The sequence below is a fragment of the Microcebus murinus genome, chromosome 2 (assembly GCF_040939455.1).
Source record: "Microcebus murinus isolate Inina chromosome 2, M.murinus_Inina_mat1.0, whole genome shotgun sequence".
NCBI lineage: Eukaryota > Metazoa > Chordata > Mammalia > Primates > Cheirogaleidae > Microcebus > Microcebus murinus.
This window is the reverse complement of record NC_134105.1, coordinates 88,051,251-88,068,899: the sequence shown is the minus strand read 5'-3', so window position 1 is coordinate 88,068,899 and position 17,649 is coordinate 88,051,251. Positions and strand designations below refer to the sequence as shown.

General features: G+C 44.3%; 2 protein-coding genes and 1 non-coding gene across 4 annotated transcripts; 1 reads left to right on the top strand and 2 right to left on the bottom strand.

The window, feature by feature from the left end:
* The first annotated feature begins 131 nt into the window (after nt 1–131).
* Nucleotides 132–7,336, top strand: CFAP276 (cilia and flagella associated protein 276). Its single transcript, XM_012751653.3, has 5 exons — nt 132–438; nt 5,202–5,318; nt 5,843–5,958; nt 6,608–6,732; nt 7,189–7,336. The coding sequence occupies exons 1-5, from the start codon at nt 358–360 to the stop codon at nt 7,257–7,259; spliced, it is 510 nt and encodes a 169-aa protein (XP_012607107.1). The 5' UTR covers nt 132–357; the 3' UTR covers nt 7,260–7,336.
* Nucleotides 7,337–9,155: 1,819 nt separating this feature from the next.
* Nucleotides 9,156–17,594, bottom strand: TMEM167B (transmembrane protein 167B). Of its 2 annotated transcripts, XM_075999937.1 has the most exons (4): nt 17,441–17,594; nt 14,662–14,854; nt 12,939–13,164; nt 9,156–9,991 (listed from the first exon to the last, which is right to left on the bottom strand). In XM_075999937.1, the coding sequence occupies exons 1-3, from the start codon at nt 17,448–17,450 to the stop codon at nt 13,002–13,004; spliced, it is 366 nt and encodes a 121-aa protein (XP_075856052.1). In that variant the 5' UTR covers nt 17,451–17,594; the 3' UTR covers nt 9,156–9,991; nt 12,939–13,001. The 2 variants fall into 2 exon arrangements, with proteins under 2 accessions (XP_075856052.1, XP_012607123.1); XM_012751669.2 differs by lacking the exon at nt 9,156–9,991 and having other exon boundaries at nt 10,619–13,164; nt 14,723–14,854; nt 17,441–17,590.
* On the bottom strand, nt 9,166–9,587 carry LOC142869916 (small Cajal body-specific RNA 2). The gene has a single exon (XR_012918460.1).
* Nucleotides 17,595–17,649: the final 55 nt, after the last annotated feature.

The following is a 17,649-nucleotide window of genomic DNA, read 5'->3' as shown; positions in this document are numbered from 1 at the left end:
GGTCATCTTTTAGGACGTCTTTCCGCAGCTGAAGTCTTTTGCAGGAGTCCCGTACGGTGGGAGGCCGGTGACTTTCAACTGAGGCTCAGGAGTGCAAATTCAGAGCTCCCCCGCACGGTTCGCGGCTCTTTCCCACCGCATTCCCAGTAACTTCCTCGCGAGGGGCCTCCGCGTTGGACCGCCAGGTGGCGCTCTTCTCCAAGGGAATTCATCTGGGTCACAGATGGTGGGGCAGTTGCCAGGCAACAGAAACTGGGCGTTCCAAACAATTGGGACCCGGGATCCTCCGCCGGCAAGATTGTGCTGCGGCTGCGCTGGCCTCCCATCCCTCATAAGAACGTAGTTTGGCATGTAACCATGCCTCCCACCCGGGACACTTTGCAGCCCACTAAGTTAGATGACGATGATTCCTACTTGGGAGAACCGCAGGCTTCCAAGGTACTGTGGTTTCTTGCGCAGATTCCCAGTAGGGTCGCAGGCAGTGTGACAGGCAGCGATGGTAAGATAAAGGACTCTGGTGCAGACATTGAGTCGGGTACTGCCTCCCTGTCCCCACATTCAGGTCTGTTAACGTTTCAGAGGTGCTTTTGAGCAAAGGAAAGTAGAGCTCTAGTCTAGAGGAACAAGGGGCTCTCGCAGCCCAAAGCAATGATTAGCATAAGTAATGGAAGGGCCCAGGTTCAATCAAGCTACCCTTTTCACTGATTGGAAAACTGTTCTCTAAAGAAAAATGGACATACGGAGTGGGAGAGAACCCTCTGAGAGCCACCAGGTCATGCTGTATACATCCGTCTTCACATTGTCTCCGGCTTCTGGCTAATGCAGCAATGTGTTTGTGTATGTGCGTGTTTACTGTGATTGTGGTCAGTGATTTGGAAATTTAGATGATCTTTTTTTCTGGTAGAAGTGTTTGTGTTATTTGAAGTGGTGCAAAATAAGGTGAATTAAATGATAATTGTGGCTTAATAACAATATCAAAGAGCTTCCTTTTATTTATTCAATATCTATTATTTACTATATACCAGGCACTCTGCAAAACATTGAGGATATATACATAATTTAGATATAGCTCCGGCTCTCAAGGAACTCTACCAGGAAAGATGAACCAACAACAACAGTAAAAATACTTGCATGATAGCACATGTGTTGTAACATATATAGGGTGCCCTGAGAACCAGGAACTTAAAGGAAAGCTTCCCAGATCAGGTGGCTTTTGGACATCCAATTATGAGTTAGTTGGGCCAGGTGAGGGAGAGGGTAGAATATGAGTTATGAGAAAGGAAACAGAAACCAGACATTCAAGGCAAGGGAAGCAGCAGGTGAAAATACATGGAAAGGACAGAGAGAGTGGCTTGTTTGGGGAACTACAAATAGTCCAGAAGGCCTGACATGTAGGTGCGACATGGAGGCGTGAAGTGACAGGGACTGAAGAAGTGTCCTTGGTGGGCCGGGCGTGCTGTGTACACCATGAGACTTAGCTGGGATTTCATCCTGGAGATGTGGGGAATCATGGTGGGGTTTTAAGCACTGAAGGGACACAATCAGGTAAGTGTTTTAGAAATCACCAGCGGCTGCGGACTGGACAGGATGAGAGTGAGACAAGAAGGATCAGCAAGGAGGCAAGTGCAGCAATCTCCCGGGGGAAGAATAACGGATCTACAGCAATGACACGGGATGGCGACCAGGTGCAGATGTGAGAAAGATGCCAAAGGCTGCACTGAGAGGACTTGCTGGCTGATTGGATATGGCCCGAGACAGGACGAATCTAGGATAAGTCTTAGGTTTCTGAGAGTTTAATTGATATCATTCACTGAAATGCATCTTCCTTGGGAAGCAGGTTTGGGGAGAAAGATGTTGAGATCAATTACGTAGATGTTTTTGTGGTGCCTGAGGGATATCTAAGTGCAGATTAATAGTAGGCAACAGGGTTAAGAGTTCTGGGTTGAAGATGTATGTCTGGGAGCTATGGTATCCATGTGGTAGCTAAAGCCATGGAGGGAGTCAGTTCATGCAGTGAATGTGAGAGTAAGAAAAGCAAACCCTTGGTGAATAAAATCTAAGGGGCAGAGAGAAACAGAGCCCACAAGGGCTGAGAAGTAAGAGCCAGAGGGCAGGTGCGGTGGCTCACATCTGTAATCCTAGCACTCTGAGAGGCTGAGGTGGGAGGATCGCTTGAGACCACGAATTTGAGACCAGCCTGAGCAAAAGCAAGACTCCAACTCTACTAAAAAATAGAAAAATTAGCTGGGCTTCAAGGAGCATGCCTGTAGGCCCAGCTACTTTTGAGGCTAAGGCAGAAGAATCACTTGAACTCAGGAGTTCAATGTTGCAGTGAGCTACAATGATGCCACTGCTCTCTGGCCCAGGTGACAGAGCAGGACTCTGTCTGAAAAAAAAAAAAAAAGACCCAGGCTGGGTGTGGTGGCTCACACCTGTAATCCTAGCACTCTGGTAGGCTGAGGTGGGTGGATCACTCAAGGTCAGGAGTTCGAAACCAGCCTGAGCGAGAGTGAGACCCCGTCTCTACTAAAAATAGAAATTGGCCAACTAAAAATACATTAAACAAATTAGCTGGGTATGGTGGTGCACACCTGTAGTCCCAGCTACTTGGGAGGCTGAGGCAGTAGGATCTCCTGAGCCCAGGAGTTTGAGGTTGCTGTGAGCTAGGCTTACGCCATGGCACTCTAGCCTGGGCAACACAGTGAGACTCTGTCTCTAAAAAAAAAAAAAAAAAAAAAAGGCCTAGAGGTAGGATGAAAACCAGGAGGAGCTGGGCCCATGTATGATGTAGAAAGCATTTGAGGGAATCAGGGTTGTGGTGCTAGAAACTGCAGAGATCAAATCAGATCAGGTCTAGAAAGAATCCACCAGACCTGGACTCAGATCATTGATCACTAGCCAAGCAGTTTCAGTGGCTGCTTGAGGCAGAGGCAGACTTCAGTAAGCTGAAGAGGGAATGGGAATGGGGGGAAGTGGCCATAGGAAATGTTGGCTCTTGAGTAAGTCTGATTCTATAGGGAAGGAAGGTGATAGGGTGGTAACTCAGAAAAGAGAGGATGCAGAATGGTGCAGGTCTCAGAAGCACAGGGAATGGCTGAGGCCAGGGAGGAATGGTTACTCTTGAATAAAAGGGACTTCCCTTTTCCTAACATAGAAGGAAAGTGGATGTGAAGATGACATTAGTGCTTGACAATCTTGACTTTCTCAGTGAAAGATAATCTCATCCTTCTGACAGAGATGAGGAGCCTTAAATAGCCACATCAAAGACAACTAAACCTGTTCTTGCATCATATGTAGTTTTTGTAATTTTAGATTTCTTTCTTTCACATTTCATCTCTGTTGATAGCACAGTGTCTGACACATACTGTTCAATTTTTTTCTTTTTCTGAAACAGAGGACTAGAGTGTAGTGAGGTCATTACAGCTCACAGCAACCTCAGACTCCTGCACTCAAGTGATCCTTCTGCCTCAGCCTCCTGAGTAGCTGAGTCTACACACGTGTGCCACCACAACAGGCTAATTTTTTTCTATTTTTTTGTAGGGATGGGGTCTCATTATGATGCTCAAACTGGTCTTTTTTTTTTTTTTTTGAGACAGAGTCTCGCTCTGTTGACTGGGCTAGAGTGCCCTGGCATCAGCCTAGCTGACAGCAACCTCAAACTCCTGGGCTCAAGCAATCCTACTGCCACAGCCTCCCAAGTAGCTGGGATGACAGGCATGCACCACCATGCCTGGCTATTTTTTTTTTTCTATATGTTTTTAGTTGTCCAGCTAATTTCTTTCTTTTTTTTAGTAGAGATGGGGGGGGGGGTCTCAATTTTGCTCAGGCTGGTCTTGAACTCCTGAGCTCAAATGATCCACTTGCCTCAACCTCCTAGAGTGCTAGGATGACAGGTGTGAGGCACCACTCCCAGCCTCAAACTGGTCTTGAAATCCTGGCCTCAAGCAATCCTGCTGCCTCATCCTCCCAAAGTGCTAGGATTACAGGCGTGAGCTACTGCACCTGGCCTCAATTAAGGTTTAATTGCGCCGACTGACACCGCGCTTTGCCATATTGTGGGGAAGGAGGGTTACAACATCAGATAGGTTGAATATGATTTCTATTAGGTTGTAGTTGTATTCATTGGAATTCAGTAATGGACTCCATATATAATTTTTGAATATCATGTGTCAGGTCACTGTGCTAGGTACTGAGGACACACTGGTGAACAATATGGTATTTTACATGTAATGAAGAAAACAGTTATATGCTTTTAACATTCATGCTTGTTGGGTTTTATTTAGAGGACTGAATGTCCAGTGGACTTTTTCTGATATTCCTGCGGTCAATGACTGTTCCCTGCTTACTGAAATCATTTTCTCACCTGCTTAGACGTTACATTCTGCTGATTTTCTCTCTGATTGTCCCTCTTGGGGTCTTCCCCACTCTCAGTTATACTGTGCAATCCTTATGAATCAGCTTTTCCCTTTTGGTCTGACTCCTTTATGCAGCTTCAACTACTACTTCATGTAGATGACCCCCAGATCTATATTAATTGTTCTGAGTTCTCCTCCAACAAGTTACATACTTCCAATTTTCTACTAGTTAATTGCATCAGATTGTTTCACCTTTTCTTCTAACTCAGGACGTAGAAACTTGAGCTCATCATCTTTCCTATCTGCTCCCAACCTTCGCCCCACCCTAGTCCCACTCCACCCCTTCTCATGTATTCCTGGCCCATTTCTGTTGGTTCACACTAAAAACACTTAGATCAAAAGCCTGGAAAGTCTTGCCCCATATCATTCTTGTCTTTGCAGATGTCCATCTGAGACTCAAATAAAACAGGACAGAGGCTGGGTGCGGTGGCTCACACCTGTAATCCTAGCACTCTGGGAGGCCAAGGTAGAGGATTGCTTGAGCTCAGGAGTTTGAGACCAGCCTGAACAAGAGCGAGACCCCATCTCTACTATGAACAGAAAATAATTAGCTGGGTGTGGTAGTTCCAGCTACTCGGGAGGCTGAGACAGGAGGATCACTTGAGCCCAGGAGTTTGAGATTGCTATGAGATAGGCTGATGCCACAGCACTATAGCCTGGGTGACAGAGCAAGACTGTCTCAAAACAAAAAACAGAAAAACCCAGAACAGGATGGAATGAGGAGATGTCAGTGAAGCTACATCAGCAAGGCCTCCTGTCATCCTGGATATGGTTTCTCTTTTGCAGAAATTGCTATACAAGAACCCAACTCACCTTGCTCAGCAAGAGGAACCCTGGAGGCGGCTCAGCTTAACTCCCACAATTACTTCCATGAGACGGGATACCTATTTTTTTGATCCTGAGGTACCTAGCATTGAAATACTATTTCTCTTTACCTCCACTTAGGGATCATTCATATCCTTTTTGAAAGTTAGTCTGCCCCTGACTGCTTCAGTATTTTTCCTCTTGTCCCCAACACAAGATCCTACCAAATCCAAAGCCAAAAACCAATTTATTTTGCCTCTGGGAAGTGAATTTTGCTCCAGGCAGTTATCTGGAACAAACCATTTTGCCGGCCTTCTCATTCTTTTGATGAAAACAAGAGCTGAACATAAACAGGAATGATATAAAGTTCACTAAGCCCAAGTCAGGGACATGATCCTCATGTCTCCAGTAAGAGCTTACCACTCCTTAGATCTAACCATGGGGAAGACAATTCCATATTGACAAGAGTTAAGTCATCATGTACAATTTAGTGTGTAAGGACTTGGTAGATTTCAGGCCCAATAGGGCCTTCACTATACTTTTGAGAGAGTAGAGTCCAACAGAACTCCCTAGAGCAAGGGCACAAGTGGCCAAGCTAACCCTGGGGTAATTGACTTCTATAGATATCCAAGGATGACCTGGATTTCCGCTTAGCAGCCTTGTACAACCACAACACCTCGGTGTTCAAGAACAAAAGTGAGATACTGTTACAGCAGGAGACCATCCAAGATTCCCGTGGGTAAGTGGTAGAGGCAGAGCCTCTCCACCCTAAGGATGCTGCCATCCAATCATATAAGGTAAAATGTCACCTGGGAAATAACAATCAGCAGGTACTCACTTGTATACAAATTTCTGTATTTTTACATATGTACCTGTAATTTCTGTATTTTTATTATCTAAAATGAACAAAAATCCCCCAAGATTGTGCTCATCTACATAAACAAACAAAATCTTTGGTTAACTCCACAGAGGGTAAAAAGGGCTTTTGGCTGCTTTTACTTTTGGAGACAAGAGTCTCACCCTTTTGCCCCCGCTAGAGTGTAGAGTGCAGTGGCATCATAATATCTCACTGTAACTCAAACTCCTGGGCTCTGTCAATCATCCTGCCTCAGCCTTCCAGCTTCCAAGTAGCTGGGACTACAGATGCTCACAACCACACCTGGCTAATTTTTCTATTTTTTATAGAGATGGGTCTTGCTCTTGCTCAGGCTGGTCTCAAATTGAGCTCAAGTGATCCTCCCACCTTGGCCTCCCAGAGTGTGAGAATTACAGGCATTTGCTACCAAGCCCAGCCTGGCTGTTTTATTTTTGAGGTCATATGCCACTACCTTTCCCTCCTCACCTTTCTGATTTCACTCTTTTCTCTTTTTACTCGCACCATCTTCTAGATTCACCAAGATCCCATTCCCTGGAGAAGTTTTACCCCCTTCCCCTCCCATCACTTCCCGGGATAACATCAGACAGTGGATCAACCCTAAGAGGGAGTCCATCCACAGCATCCAGGGATCCATAGGTAAGGGTTAGAAGACTGGGTGGGAGATGGGATGACACAGTCTCCCTAAATGGACCCAAGAATCAGGGATTAGAGGTGACCGGCTAGTAGAGAAAATCAGGGATTAATGAGGGTCTTGGAAAGCAGTAATTAAGTTGGCACTTCATGCTAATCATATACATATCATACTGATACCAGGGATCATGCTGACTATAGAGCTAGGAAAATAATTCAATTTTTTAGGGCCTCTTATCTCGGTTGGGTCTTGGACAAACATTTATAGCAAGGGCAGGCACAGGGCAGAAACCTGGGAGTGAAAGAGCTATAACTACCTCTCCTCAGTCCTCTATGTGCCAGTTTCCTCAGCTGTTATGAGAACCTTCTCCATAGTACCCACAAATGTATGGGTCTTTAAAGGCTCCCAGAAAAGGCAAATGATCTGAAATTCACAGCCCACTCCCTCTTCTTTCTCCACAGTGTCACCTCACACTGCAGCCACCAATGGAGGTTACTCCCGAAAGAATGATGGTGGCTTCTTCTCCACCTAAGGTAGACAGGCCCCTAGACTAATTATAGTGCAACATCCTGCCGTCCACCTCCATTAAATAGATTTGTGCAAGATGAAGCGTGAAGTGTCTGTTACCCATGGTCTAAGAGTTGCCACTTTACTACTCTTAAAATACAGGAAGGAAATCTCCCAACTTCTAGAACCTAGTCCTGTTGGGTAGATTTGCAACTTGGAAGTCATTTTACCTTAAAAGATAAAGGTTTAGGACAGAGTAGCAGTTTCTGGCAGGACACAGGTATTCACATTTTGTAAACTGAAGTCACTTCAACCATACAGAGCCATCCATTCAACATTTCTTACGAGGCGTTAAGCGTTGAGGAAACAAGAATGGAAATAGCCCATTCTCTCAATGAGCTTACAAACATAATTTCAGCAGGTCTAAGTAGCATTAATATTTTTGCTAAGGTCACACTTAAGTTTCATACTTCCTGGTTTTTGTCATCTCTTGGGCTCCATCTCCCTGGTCCTGACTCCTTGGGATTGTCCAATTTCTTTCTTTCTTTTTCACAATTGCATTACTGGGAATTTTTTTTTTTTTTTTTTTTTTTTTTTTTTTTTTTTTTGAGACAGAGTCTTGCTCTGTGACCCAGGCCAGAGGGCCATGGCATCAGTATAGCTCACAGCAACCTCAAACTCCTAGGCTCAGGCAATCCTCATGCCTCAACCTCCCAAGTAGCTGAATCTACAGGCCTGCACCACCATGCCCGGCTAATTTTTTCTATTTTTAGTAGAGATGCAGTCTGGATCTTGCTCAGGTTGGTCTGGAACTGCTAACCTCAAGCAATTCTCCCACCTTGGCCTCCCAGAGTGCTAGGATTACAAGCCTGAGTCACCATGCTGGCCCACTGTTCAATTTCTAACTCTGCTACTGTTTCCTTGCCTGGGTGTGAACTTCCTTTTCTTTGTGTCAATTTGTACAGTGATACATAGCCGTGATTCTTATAAACATGGTTCAAAATCTGGTGTTTGGCTTTGAAAGGTACCTAAAAATTGTGACTTTAATGTGGTTTTTAAAATTGCAAGTCACTCACAGGGACCTGCTCTATCATAAAAAAAGATCGGACAATAATGGCTGACCTTTAGGAATACTGTACAATAAATTCTCAGTTCTAATTAAGTCTAACATATATATTGTTGAATAATTCAGATATGAAAGGAGTTCTTCCAGGTACAAAGGTGCAGGCAGGGTCCTTAAACCAAACTGTCACAGTCCCTTTCCACTGGGACTTTCCATGCAATCTATTCCAATAGCATCCACTACCAAATGGCAATATGAAGTTTCATTTCTCATTATTTAAAATGGCTGCAGGTGACAAAGAGGGGTGACTCCCCGGAAAATCAACTCATGCAGGTTAAGATTCTGAACATGGGGGGGGGGAGGAGGGGAAAGGGCATTATTTGAAATCTTAAAATTTGTACCCCCATAATATGCTGAAATAAAAAAAGGATTCTGAACATCAAAAAATTTTTTAGCTTTTAAAATATAGATTCCTAGACCTCCCAGATTCTAATTCAGTAACTCTCGGGGGTGGAGGGGGGGTCGCCAGAATCTGCATTCTTATAAGCTCTTCATATTACTTTAATAGACATATTTACGTGTATAGACACACACATACGTGTATGTTAATATATCCCTTAGCCATAGAGGCTGTATAGTGCCTTTAGGCCTGGGAGCTCCAGGGTTGACATACAACGAATCATAAGACAAGCCGTGCCTGAAGAAAAACAGAGAGGGAGCTAGGGAAGAAAAACCGCAGGGGTGAAGAAGGCCTGTCACCTTCCGGCTCCAGCTCCGGGGGCAGGGCGAGGGCTCATTCGCCCCCCGCCCGCTACCGACCGTTAACATGCTCGCCCCGCGCCACCGGAGGCCGTGTCCTGGGGCGGGCTCAGATCAGAATCGCCTCGATAATCAGTGGCCCGGGACAAGCCCGGCCTCGTCTATCTGATCAATTCATCACTTCTGAGCGCCGGGCCCCGCAGGACCCGCTCCGGGACCTCGGAGACCGCGGCGTTGCCGCCGCCCAGGGGGCCTCGCTGCACAGCGCCCCGAAGACGGGGCTTCGCAGGAGGAGAGCTTTTCATCTCGGGTCTGCCCGGCGGGGCTGGGGCCACTACCCGATCAAATAAGATCAAGGTGTAGGCGGGGGGAGGGGCGCAGGGGCGGGCGCACACACTCACCTAGCACGCCCCACGCGCGCGCACGCACACATCCGCGCGCCCACTCACACTCGGCCCACACGCGCCTTCCACGCGACACCCCAGCACCGCACACACCAACCCGCCCCAGGCCGCTCTCCCTCCCGTAAGCAGCGGAAGCGCGCAACCTCTTTTAAACCCTCCGGCCCCTTCCGCGCCCTGGAGGATTCTGGGAGGAGCCACCGCGCACAGGCGGCCGCTTCGTCAGAGCGCGCGTTGCTGCCCTCGCGTGGCTCGGAGGGGAACCCAGGTCCCAGGCCGAGGCGGGACTAATTTCTACAACACAGCACCGTGGTTGCTTGCCTTTTCATCTTTGTGTATTCATATTTAATCTACATCGATAGTTTTTCTTTGATCTTGACTTTATTTTTGTTGGTATTAAATTTTTAAATATTCCATTTCTGCATATGAGATGGTTCAACTTCGGCAGATTTATAGGTGAATGACTTCTTTCCCATGGAGACAGCAATCCCTGGTCATTACCAAGCAGAGCATCGGCTCCTCCAGGAGCTCCTCCTAAGGGCGAAGGCAAACATGATTTTACCGAAAGGTAAGGTGAGAAACAGAGTATTTAAACTCAAAGACTAGATACGCAGGATATCTGTGAAATGGGTAAAGGTAGGAAAGGCATATCCCAGTCCTCTCTGGCTGCCCAGAATTTGATGCTGTGGCAATCATAATGCTGAAACTTTCATTTATGTTCACATCCATTAAAACATCTTATTTTCAAACTCCAAAATGAATGAAAAATAACAGGGATTATATAAGTAGAATTAGCTCCTCTCACATTAGAGATCACAATTTTAATGTCTCAGTTCCTTTCTTTCCCTTTTCTTTTCTTTTCTTTTTTTGTTTGTTTTGTTTTTGTGAGGCAGAGTTTTGCTTTGTCACCCAGGCTGGAGTGTAGTTGCATGATCACAGCAGAAGATACTTGTATTTTAACAGCAGTGATGGGTAAAATGTATTGGGAGCACTACCTTATTTAATACACCTCAAAACCTATTCATTCATATATATGAAAATAGGAATGATGGTATTCACTAATGTGAACTATTAATAAAAAGGCATGCTATGGGCAGATCCCTGGGGAGTATTGAAAAATTTTCAGTAAATTCAGTACATGACAAATAAAATGAACAAAGATTGTAGGGAAGGAAAGTTTATTTTCAAGGATTTGTGCATACAATGGTGAATAAAAAATTGTATTTCAACTATAAAAAGGAGCTGACTTCATTCCACCCTGGCATACAGTGTTTATGGTGATGCCAGTTTGAATCTGAGGCAATACTGCTATCCCCATTCCTCCACCCCTAAAAAACTCCCCCAGTGGAATAACTTCCTATAATTTTTACTCAAAAATCTATGAAACATCAAAGTAATGAGTTAAATAAGTTTTTTCTTATCTGTTTACATAAAGTCAAAAAATGAAATAAGCTGTGTATTTGTTTCCTGCTATCAATTACCTTTGCCTCGTGCACTTTTTGGTACATTCTGGTATGAAGACATCTCAAAATACAATAACTCAAGATTTTAGGTCAAGATGCCCCACCCAGGAGGCTGTAAAAATTGATTTGAACTAGAATTGTGGAATGGAACTGGTTTAAAGTATGAAGCAACTCTAAGCATCAAGCTTAGAGACATTAACCCTATTAGAAAACAAAAGTAATTAAAGCTACAAAATAACAAGTGCAAAACATGCTGAACCTATTTCCAGGGAGGGACATTCCCTTTGACCAACAGGTCCCATACTCACACCCACAAGGTGTAACTCTTCTTTCTTGTTCCACTGGATTTCCTTTCTCTCATGTGAAAGGTCCTCAGAAATGACAATGGAAAATACATGAATCACTGAAATTTACCCTGTGGACCAATTCCTGAAGAGATAACAGCCACAACTCTGAGATGATTAGACATGTAGTGTTCACTGATGACTTTCTATACTTCTAGAAACCCTCAAAGCACTAGACTGCAATTTCAGAATCTAAACTTCTTAGCAGCTTTTATTCTTTTGGAGGAAGCAGACAAAAGACAATTTACTGCCACACAAGAGTCAACTCAACTCAACTCAACAGTTAACTTGCCCACAGTTAGGTTTTACTGTAATGGACAATTCAACTGGAAGACCTATATCTATGCTTGTTTATAATGATTTAATTTTAGAGCTACTTTTCTTTTAAATAGAGAAGTTCTAGACTTCATAAATTCAACAGCTGATCCCTTTGCAGATATAAGGAGGATGGAATGGAGAAGTCTTCCCTTCAAATGTTAAGTCATATAAAATGATTTGCTCAGGAGTCACTCTACTCCATGGCAAAGCCCTTCAATCTTAACTGCAAACCTCTTGTTTTCCTTTACTTCAGGAAACACTATCATTTTATTCATGGATCCTTTGTCCTGTCCAAACATGCTAATGAATATCAACAACTTCTCTCATTTGAATTTCTCATGTTCTTACAGTAAATAGAATTTCCAGAGACAACTAAAGAGCACTGCAATATGAAGAAAATCAAGAGTTGGTCAAAAAAAACAAATAATCAACTAAAAATTGCCATGACAACCCAGACTTAAACAAAAAAATAAGTTTGTATCTTTTAGAACATGACAAAACTTCCATTTAACATTATAATTCTTATACTAGATGAATTCACTAGTATATGAATCAACATACTAGATTTGTTTCTTCTACTCTAACTGTAAATATTAATACATTAAGCAATTATTTCTTCGATAGTTTCTTTTTCCCTTAGTGGTGGCATTACAAATTGAGTAACAGTATTTAGCACGAAGTAATTTAGAAAATATAAAAAGACTTTAGGAAATAGTAAGAGTTGATTAATTTTCATATACCATTTGATCAAGTGACATCTCCTTTTGGGGATACTAACAAACAGAAATTTTTTGTCTAAGCCACTGCTTTCTGGTCTCATCACAGATAATTCACAAATTTTATGTAGGTCCAGATTCTCGTGGCATAACTCTTGAACAACCAGCACATACATAGCACAGCTACTTCCTCTGTTCTCTTGTTGCAACAGGGCCATGTCTGTCGCTTATGTTCCCAGATGGGCATATGAAAGATAAGTTCCCAAAGCCAAACAATTTCTTGGCATTTCTTAACTCCCGTTTCCCACCCAGCACTCCCTCCCCAATTTGCCAGATCCAAATCAAACATTAAAAATGTCAAGTCTTGAAAATTATCTCTCCTCTCAAGAGGTCTGAACACAGCCTATTTCCTTCCCTAACGAGCCTCAGTTTGAAAAGATCCTGATGAGGGGCTGAAGAACAAAACAGGTGACAGGTTTTTAAGCAGAAGGTATGTAATCTTATCACCAAGGAGTATAATTTATCTGGACATTATATGCACTCTGTCAAGGACTGATTTACACACAGATCAAAGGAAGCTGACTTTGTAGAGTCCCCTGAAGCATATATAATGTTCATGACCATAAGGAGTTTTCCTCACGTGTGGCAGGGGCAGATACTGTGGTGTCATCCTGGGGACTTCGATGATTTTAGCTGAACTCTTCTACAGTGGGTCCAGGCCTCCAAAAGGTTCTTCATCCACGCCCCCTTGGTTGGCAACTGATGAGTTGGATACTTTGGGATTCATTTTATAAACAGGACATAAAAGGCCATTACAACACAAGCAATTGCCACAGCAGCATGCAGCCTGGTTCCAATCACAGCAGCTAGCGGGCAAAAGTAAAAAGAGAAAATAAATCACATCCTGCTCTTCACAAAAGTCCTCATTTTCAAGATGATATTTTGAAATCTCTAGTCACAAATGCAGAGACTTATGGAGGGTCTCAAGGACCCTGGGAACATTTTTGTTTGGGATTTTTTTTGACACAGAGTCTCACACTATCATCAAGGCTGGAATGCAGTAGCAGGATCATAGCTCACCCCAGACTTGAACTCCTGGGCTCAAGTGATCCTCCTTCTTCAGCTTCCTGAGTAGCTGGGACTACGGGCATGTGCCACTATGCCCAGCTAGTTATTATTATTATTTTTTAATTTTTTGTAGAGATGAGGTCTTGAACTCCTGGCCTCAAGCAATCCTCCTGCCTCAGCCTCCCAAAGTTCTGGGATTATAGGCGTAAGTCACTTTGCCTGGCCATATTTTGCCCTTTTTTGAAAAAAGATTTAGGTGGGTAGGATTCCAGATGAATGTGCCCAAAATAAAAAGTAAAAAAGCATCTGAGTCAATTAAATCAAACCTTACCCTTTATAGACTATCATAAAAATTTTTAGTGGGAAAATATTTCTTCCACTGAAGGGAGGAATTCCAGCCCAGCCTAAAATTGTTTAATTTGTATACTTTTATTCCATGGAGAATACTAAAATTACCTGAGCCGTGCATGGTGGCTTACGCCTGTAATCCTAGTACTCTGGGAGGCCAAGGCGGACAGATTGTTTGAGCTTAGGAGTTCGAGACCAGCTTGAGCAAGAGTGAGACCCTCGTCTCTACCAAAAATAGAAAAAATTAGCCAGGAATGGTGGTGCATGCCTGTAGTCCCAGCTACCGGGAGGCTGACGCAGTAGGATTGCTTGAGCCCAGGAGTTTGAGGTTGCTGTGAGCTAGGCTGATGCCACAGCACTCTAGCCAGGGCAACAGAATGATACTTTGTCTCAAAAATAAATAAATAAATAAAATTACTTGGATGCTAAAATAAGCAATTATGCTTTTATTCTTTCTTTTTTTTTTTTTTTTTTTGAGACAGAGTCTCGCTTTCTTGCCCAGGCTAGAGTGAGTGCCGTGGCGTCAGCCTAGCTCACAGCAACCTCAAACTCCTGGGTTCGAGTGATCCTTCTGCCTCAGCCTCCCGGGTAGCTGGGACTACAGGCATGCGCCACCATGCCCGGCTAATTTTTTTTATATATATATCAGTTGGCCAATTAATTTCTTTCTATTTATAGTAGAGACGGGGTCTCGCTCTTGCTCAGGCTGGTTTCGAACTCCTGACCTTGAGCAATCCGCCCGCCTCGGCCTCCCAAGAGCTAGGATTACAGGCGTGAGCCACAGCGCCCGGCCCAATTATGCTTTTAAATAATAGCAAATGTTAATATTTACCTCTTCCCTCCACTTTGGAAAATGATTATTTAATTATGCGGACTCTCGGACCTGATCTCAGGAATTTTTTCTAAAACAGAAACCAAATACAATCCCAGACCACTCCATTCCCTACCTTCTAGCACCACACTGTCCAGAGATGGCAATCTCCTCCCCCTGTCCAGACATGCCCTTACCTTTGTAAAACACACCCCAAACGCCCTTCTTCTCTGATAGCAGCCAGGTTTTGAGACGAGGTACTTTCTTGAAGTAGGCACAGGTGCAAACAAAGAGCAAACCGAATACCAGAATCCCATCCAAGGAGTACACTGTTACATAGAGAAGAAAAGAAAACCTTTGGTGTGAATTTCGCTTGTGATAGGTGAGAATTCTCAGAAGGACAGAGTGTGGTATGATAACAAAATGATAACCTCAAGTGGGAATGCCAACACTTGACAACAGGAAGCCAAGGTCCTAGGACTAAGGTTACTTTATTGTTCTCCAAAAATTGCTTGTAGACATCCCGAAGGGGACAGGGATGAACAAATTCTCTACTCCCTAACCCTACTCTTACCTTTCAAAAAACTAGAAATCCTGAGCAGAGTGCATCAGTTTATGTGGATAGAATTAGCTTCCCAGGAATGACCAGTGTTGGCAATAGGTTTAAAGAGGCATAAGAATCCTTAATGACTGAGCACAGAGAATTAAACATGTTCTTGTTATAAATCATTTATGATACATGATAAAGAAGAAATAGATATTTAGCCCAATCTGTCAAATCTGCATCTGTTGGTAAAGAATATATTAAGGCAAAAAATAAAGCTTAATGGAGGGCGGGCACGGTGGCTCACACCTGTAATCCTAGCACTCTGGGAGGCCGAGGCGGGTAGACTGCTCAAGGTCAGGAGTTTGAGACCAGCCTGAGCAAGAGCGAGATGCTGTCTCTACTATAAATAGAAAGAAATTAATTGGCCAACTAAAAATACATAGAGAAAAAATTAGCTGGGCATGGTGGCACATGCCTGTAGTCCCAGGTACTTGGGAGGCTGAGGCAGGAGGATCGCTTGAGCCCAGGAGTTGAAGGTTGCTGTGAGCTAGGCTGATGCCACAGCACTCTAGCCCGGGCAACAGAGTGAGATTCTGTCTCAAAAAACAAAAATACAAAAACAAAAAGCTTAATGGAAACTACAAGAGTTAAAATCCACATGACTACAATTTTCCTTTACTTATCTTACACTTTATGCATGATATTCTACTTACAAAGAAAACTTGTCAGAATAACACAGATTCTTGTAAAAAAAATCTGAGGATTCAACATAGTGGAAAGCTTTAAGCTCTTAGTTCCATTTCTTACATATATAAACCAAGCTATTTCTTGTACAGGTAAACACAGCAAATCACCACAAAAAAAGAGGAGTTACTGGACCACAAAAGCAGGGGAAGTGGGGAGAATGACTAAAATTTATTCAGCAATTACTATGTGTCAGATTGCTCTCTTGTCTGGGCATGGTGGTTTACCCCTGTAATCCTAGCACTCTGGGAGGCCAAGGTGGGAGGATTGCTTGAGGTCAGGAGTTCGAGACCAGCCTGAGCAAGAGTGAGGCCCCCCCCCATCTCTAAAAAAAAAATTAAAAAATTAGCTGGGCAACGTGGCACGCATCTGTAGTCCTGGCTATTCTGGAGGATGAGGCAGAAGTATCGCTTGAGCCCAGGAGTTTGAGGTTGCAGGAAGCTACAATGATGCCACTGCACTCTACACTCTAGCCAGGGGGACAGAGCGAGATTGTCTCAAAAAAAAAAAAAAATTGCTCACTTATTTCCTGGTTTAGATTAAATCTTCCTTTAGGTGATGTCCCTTCTCTGTGTTTAGTATCCTGAGACTTCTGACTTCCCAAGAAGGTCCAAATGAATGTTATGTATAACTAGTGTCTCCTAGGTCTAGACCACGCTATCTACCTCTCTTCCTCCAGTAAAACTGTCTCACAACTGTCACGTAAGAAAGGATCCAGTAAATTAATACACTAAATTCTTTCGAGGAACCATACCCTTACATATTACTCTTTCTCCCATAAGTTTTTGCAGACAATGCCAAAATTCACAAGGAGGTGAAATTTAAGTATTCAGTGGTTGGCCAATAGGCAACATATCTTTGAGAAATACTTTCCTGAGCCCCTCAAATCATACTGCCTAAAAGGCTTTCTCTTCTCCTTTCCTGTGGCCTGACTCTAAAGGCTCTGTTTGGAAATCATGTCTATAAAGTGTTTGAAGAGACCTGGAAAACTGGGTCAGATAATCAGGGTGGCAACTGCCACATCCTTTAGAAGAGGCAGTGTCTAAATCCATCCCTTACAACACTAGCCAGGGTCTCCAGATGGGATCACCCAGCCAGGACTTAAGAATCCAACAAGAGAAGGTTTCCCGGCATTTTTCCTAAACAAGCAGAACTTTTTGGGAGGTCTACATTCACGTACCCCCAAACATGTAGGATTTGATATTCTCTATGATTTCTTGGTCCTTTCAACAAGCCTACTGTCCGAAAGTATGAGAACATAAGTGGGCTGGGAGGAGGATCCTCTCTCTTCCCTGGATCTAAACAGCAGTAGTTGTACCGGGGCTGGCCTCCCTAAGGGCCAGACAGAACTTCTAGGAAAGAGAAAAGGGAAAGCAAAGGATAGGGACCGAGGACTCGAGGTGCCGAAAGGCACAGGGAGATGGGGTGGGGATCCTAAATGGATACAGAAAGGGGGAAGCCCTTTCTGTGGAGCAGCACAGGGAACAGAAGTTAGGGGCGCCGAGAGGCCAAGGGGGGCTGGGCTGGGAGGGGGCGGGGAGAACGACCACGTCAGTCCTGGCCCCGCCCGCCACGTTACCCCCTTCCTTCACTCCCACCTTCCGCTCGGGGCACCAGCTCTCACCGTTCGTCATGACGGATGGGCCTGGAACTAGGTAGAGGGTCTGGGTTCAGCGGTGGCAGCGGCGAAGGCGGGGAAACCCGACTCCCACTTGACACTTCCCGATCCGGGCCGAGACGACGGGCAGGAGCCGTAGTACGCAAGCGCAGGGGCCGAGAGGCGAGCGCCGAACGCTATCGGGAGTGGCTAGCCGATTGCCGAGCTAGGAAACC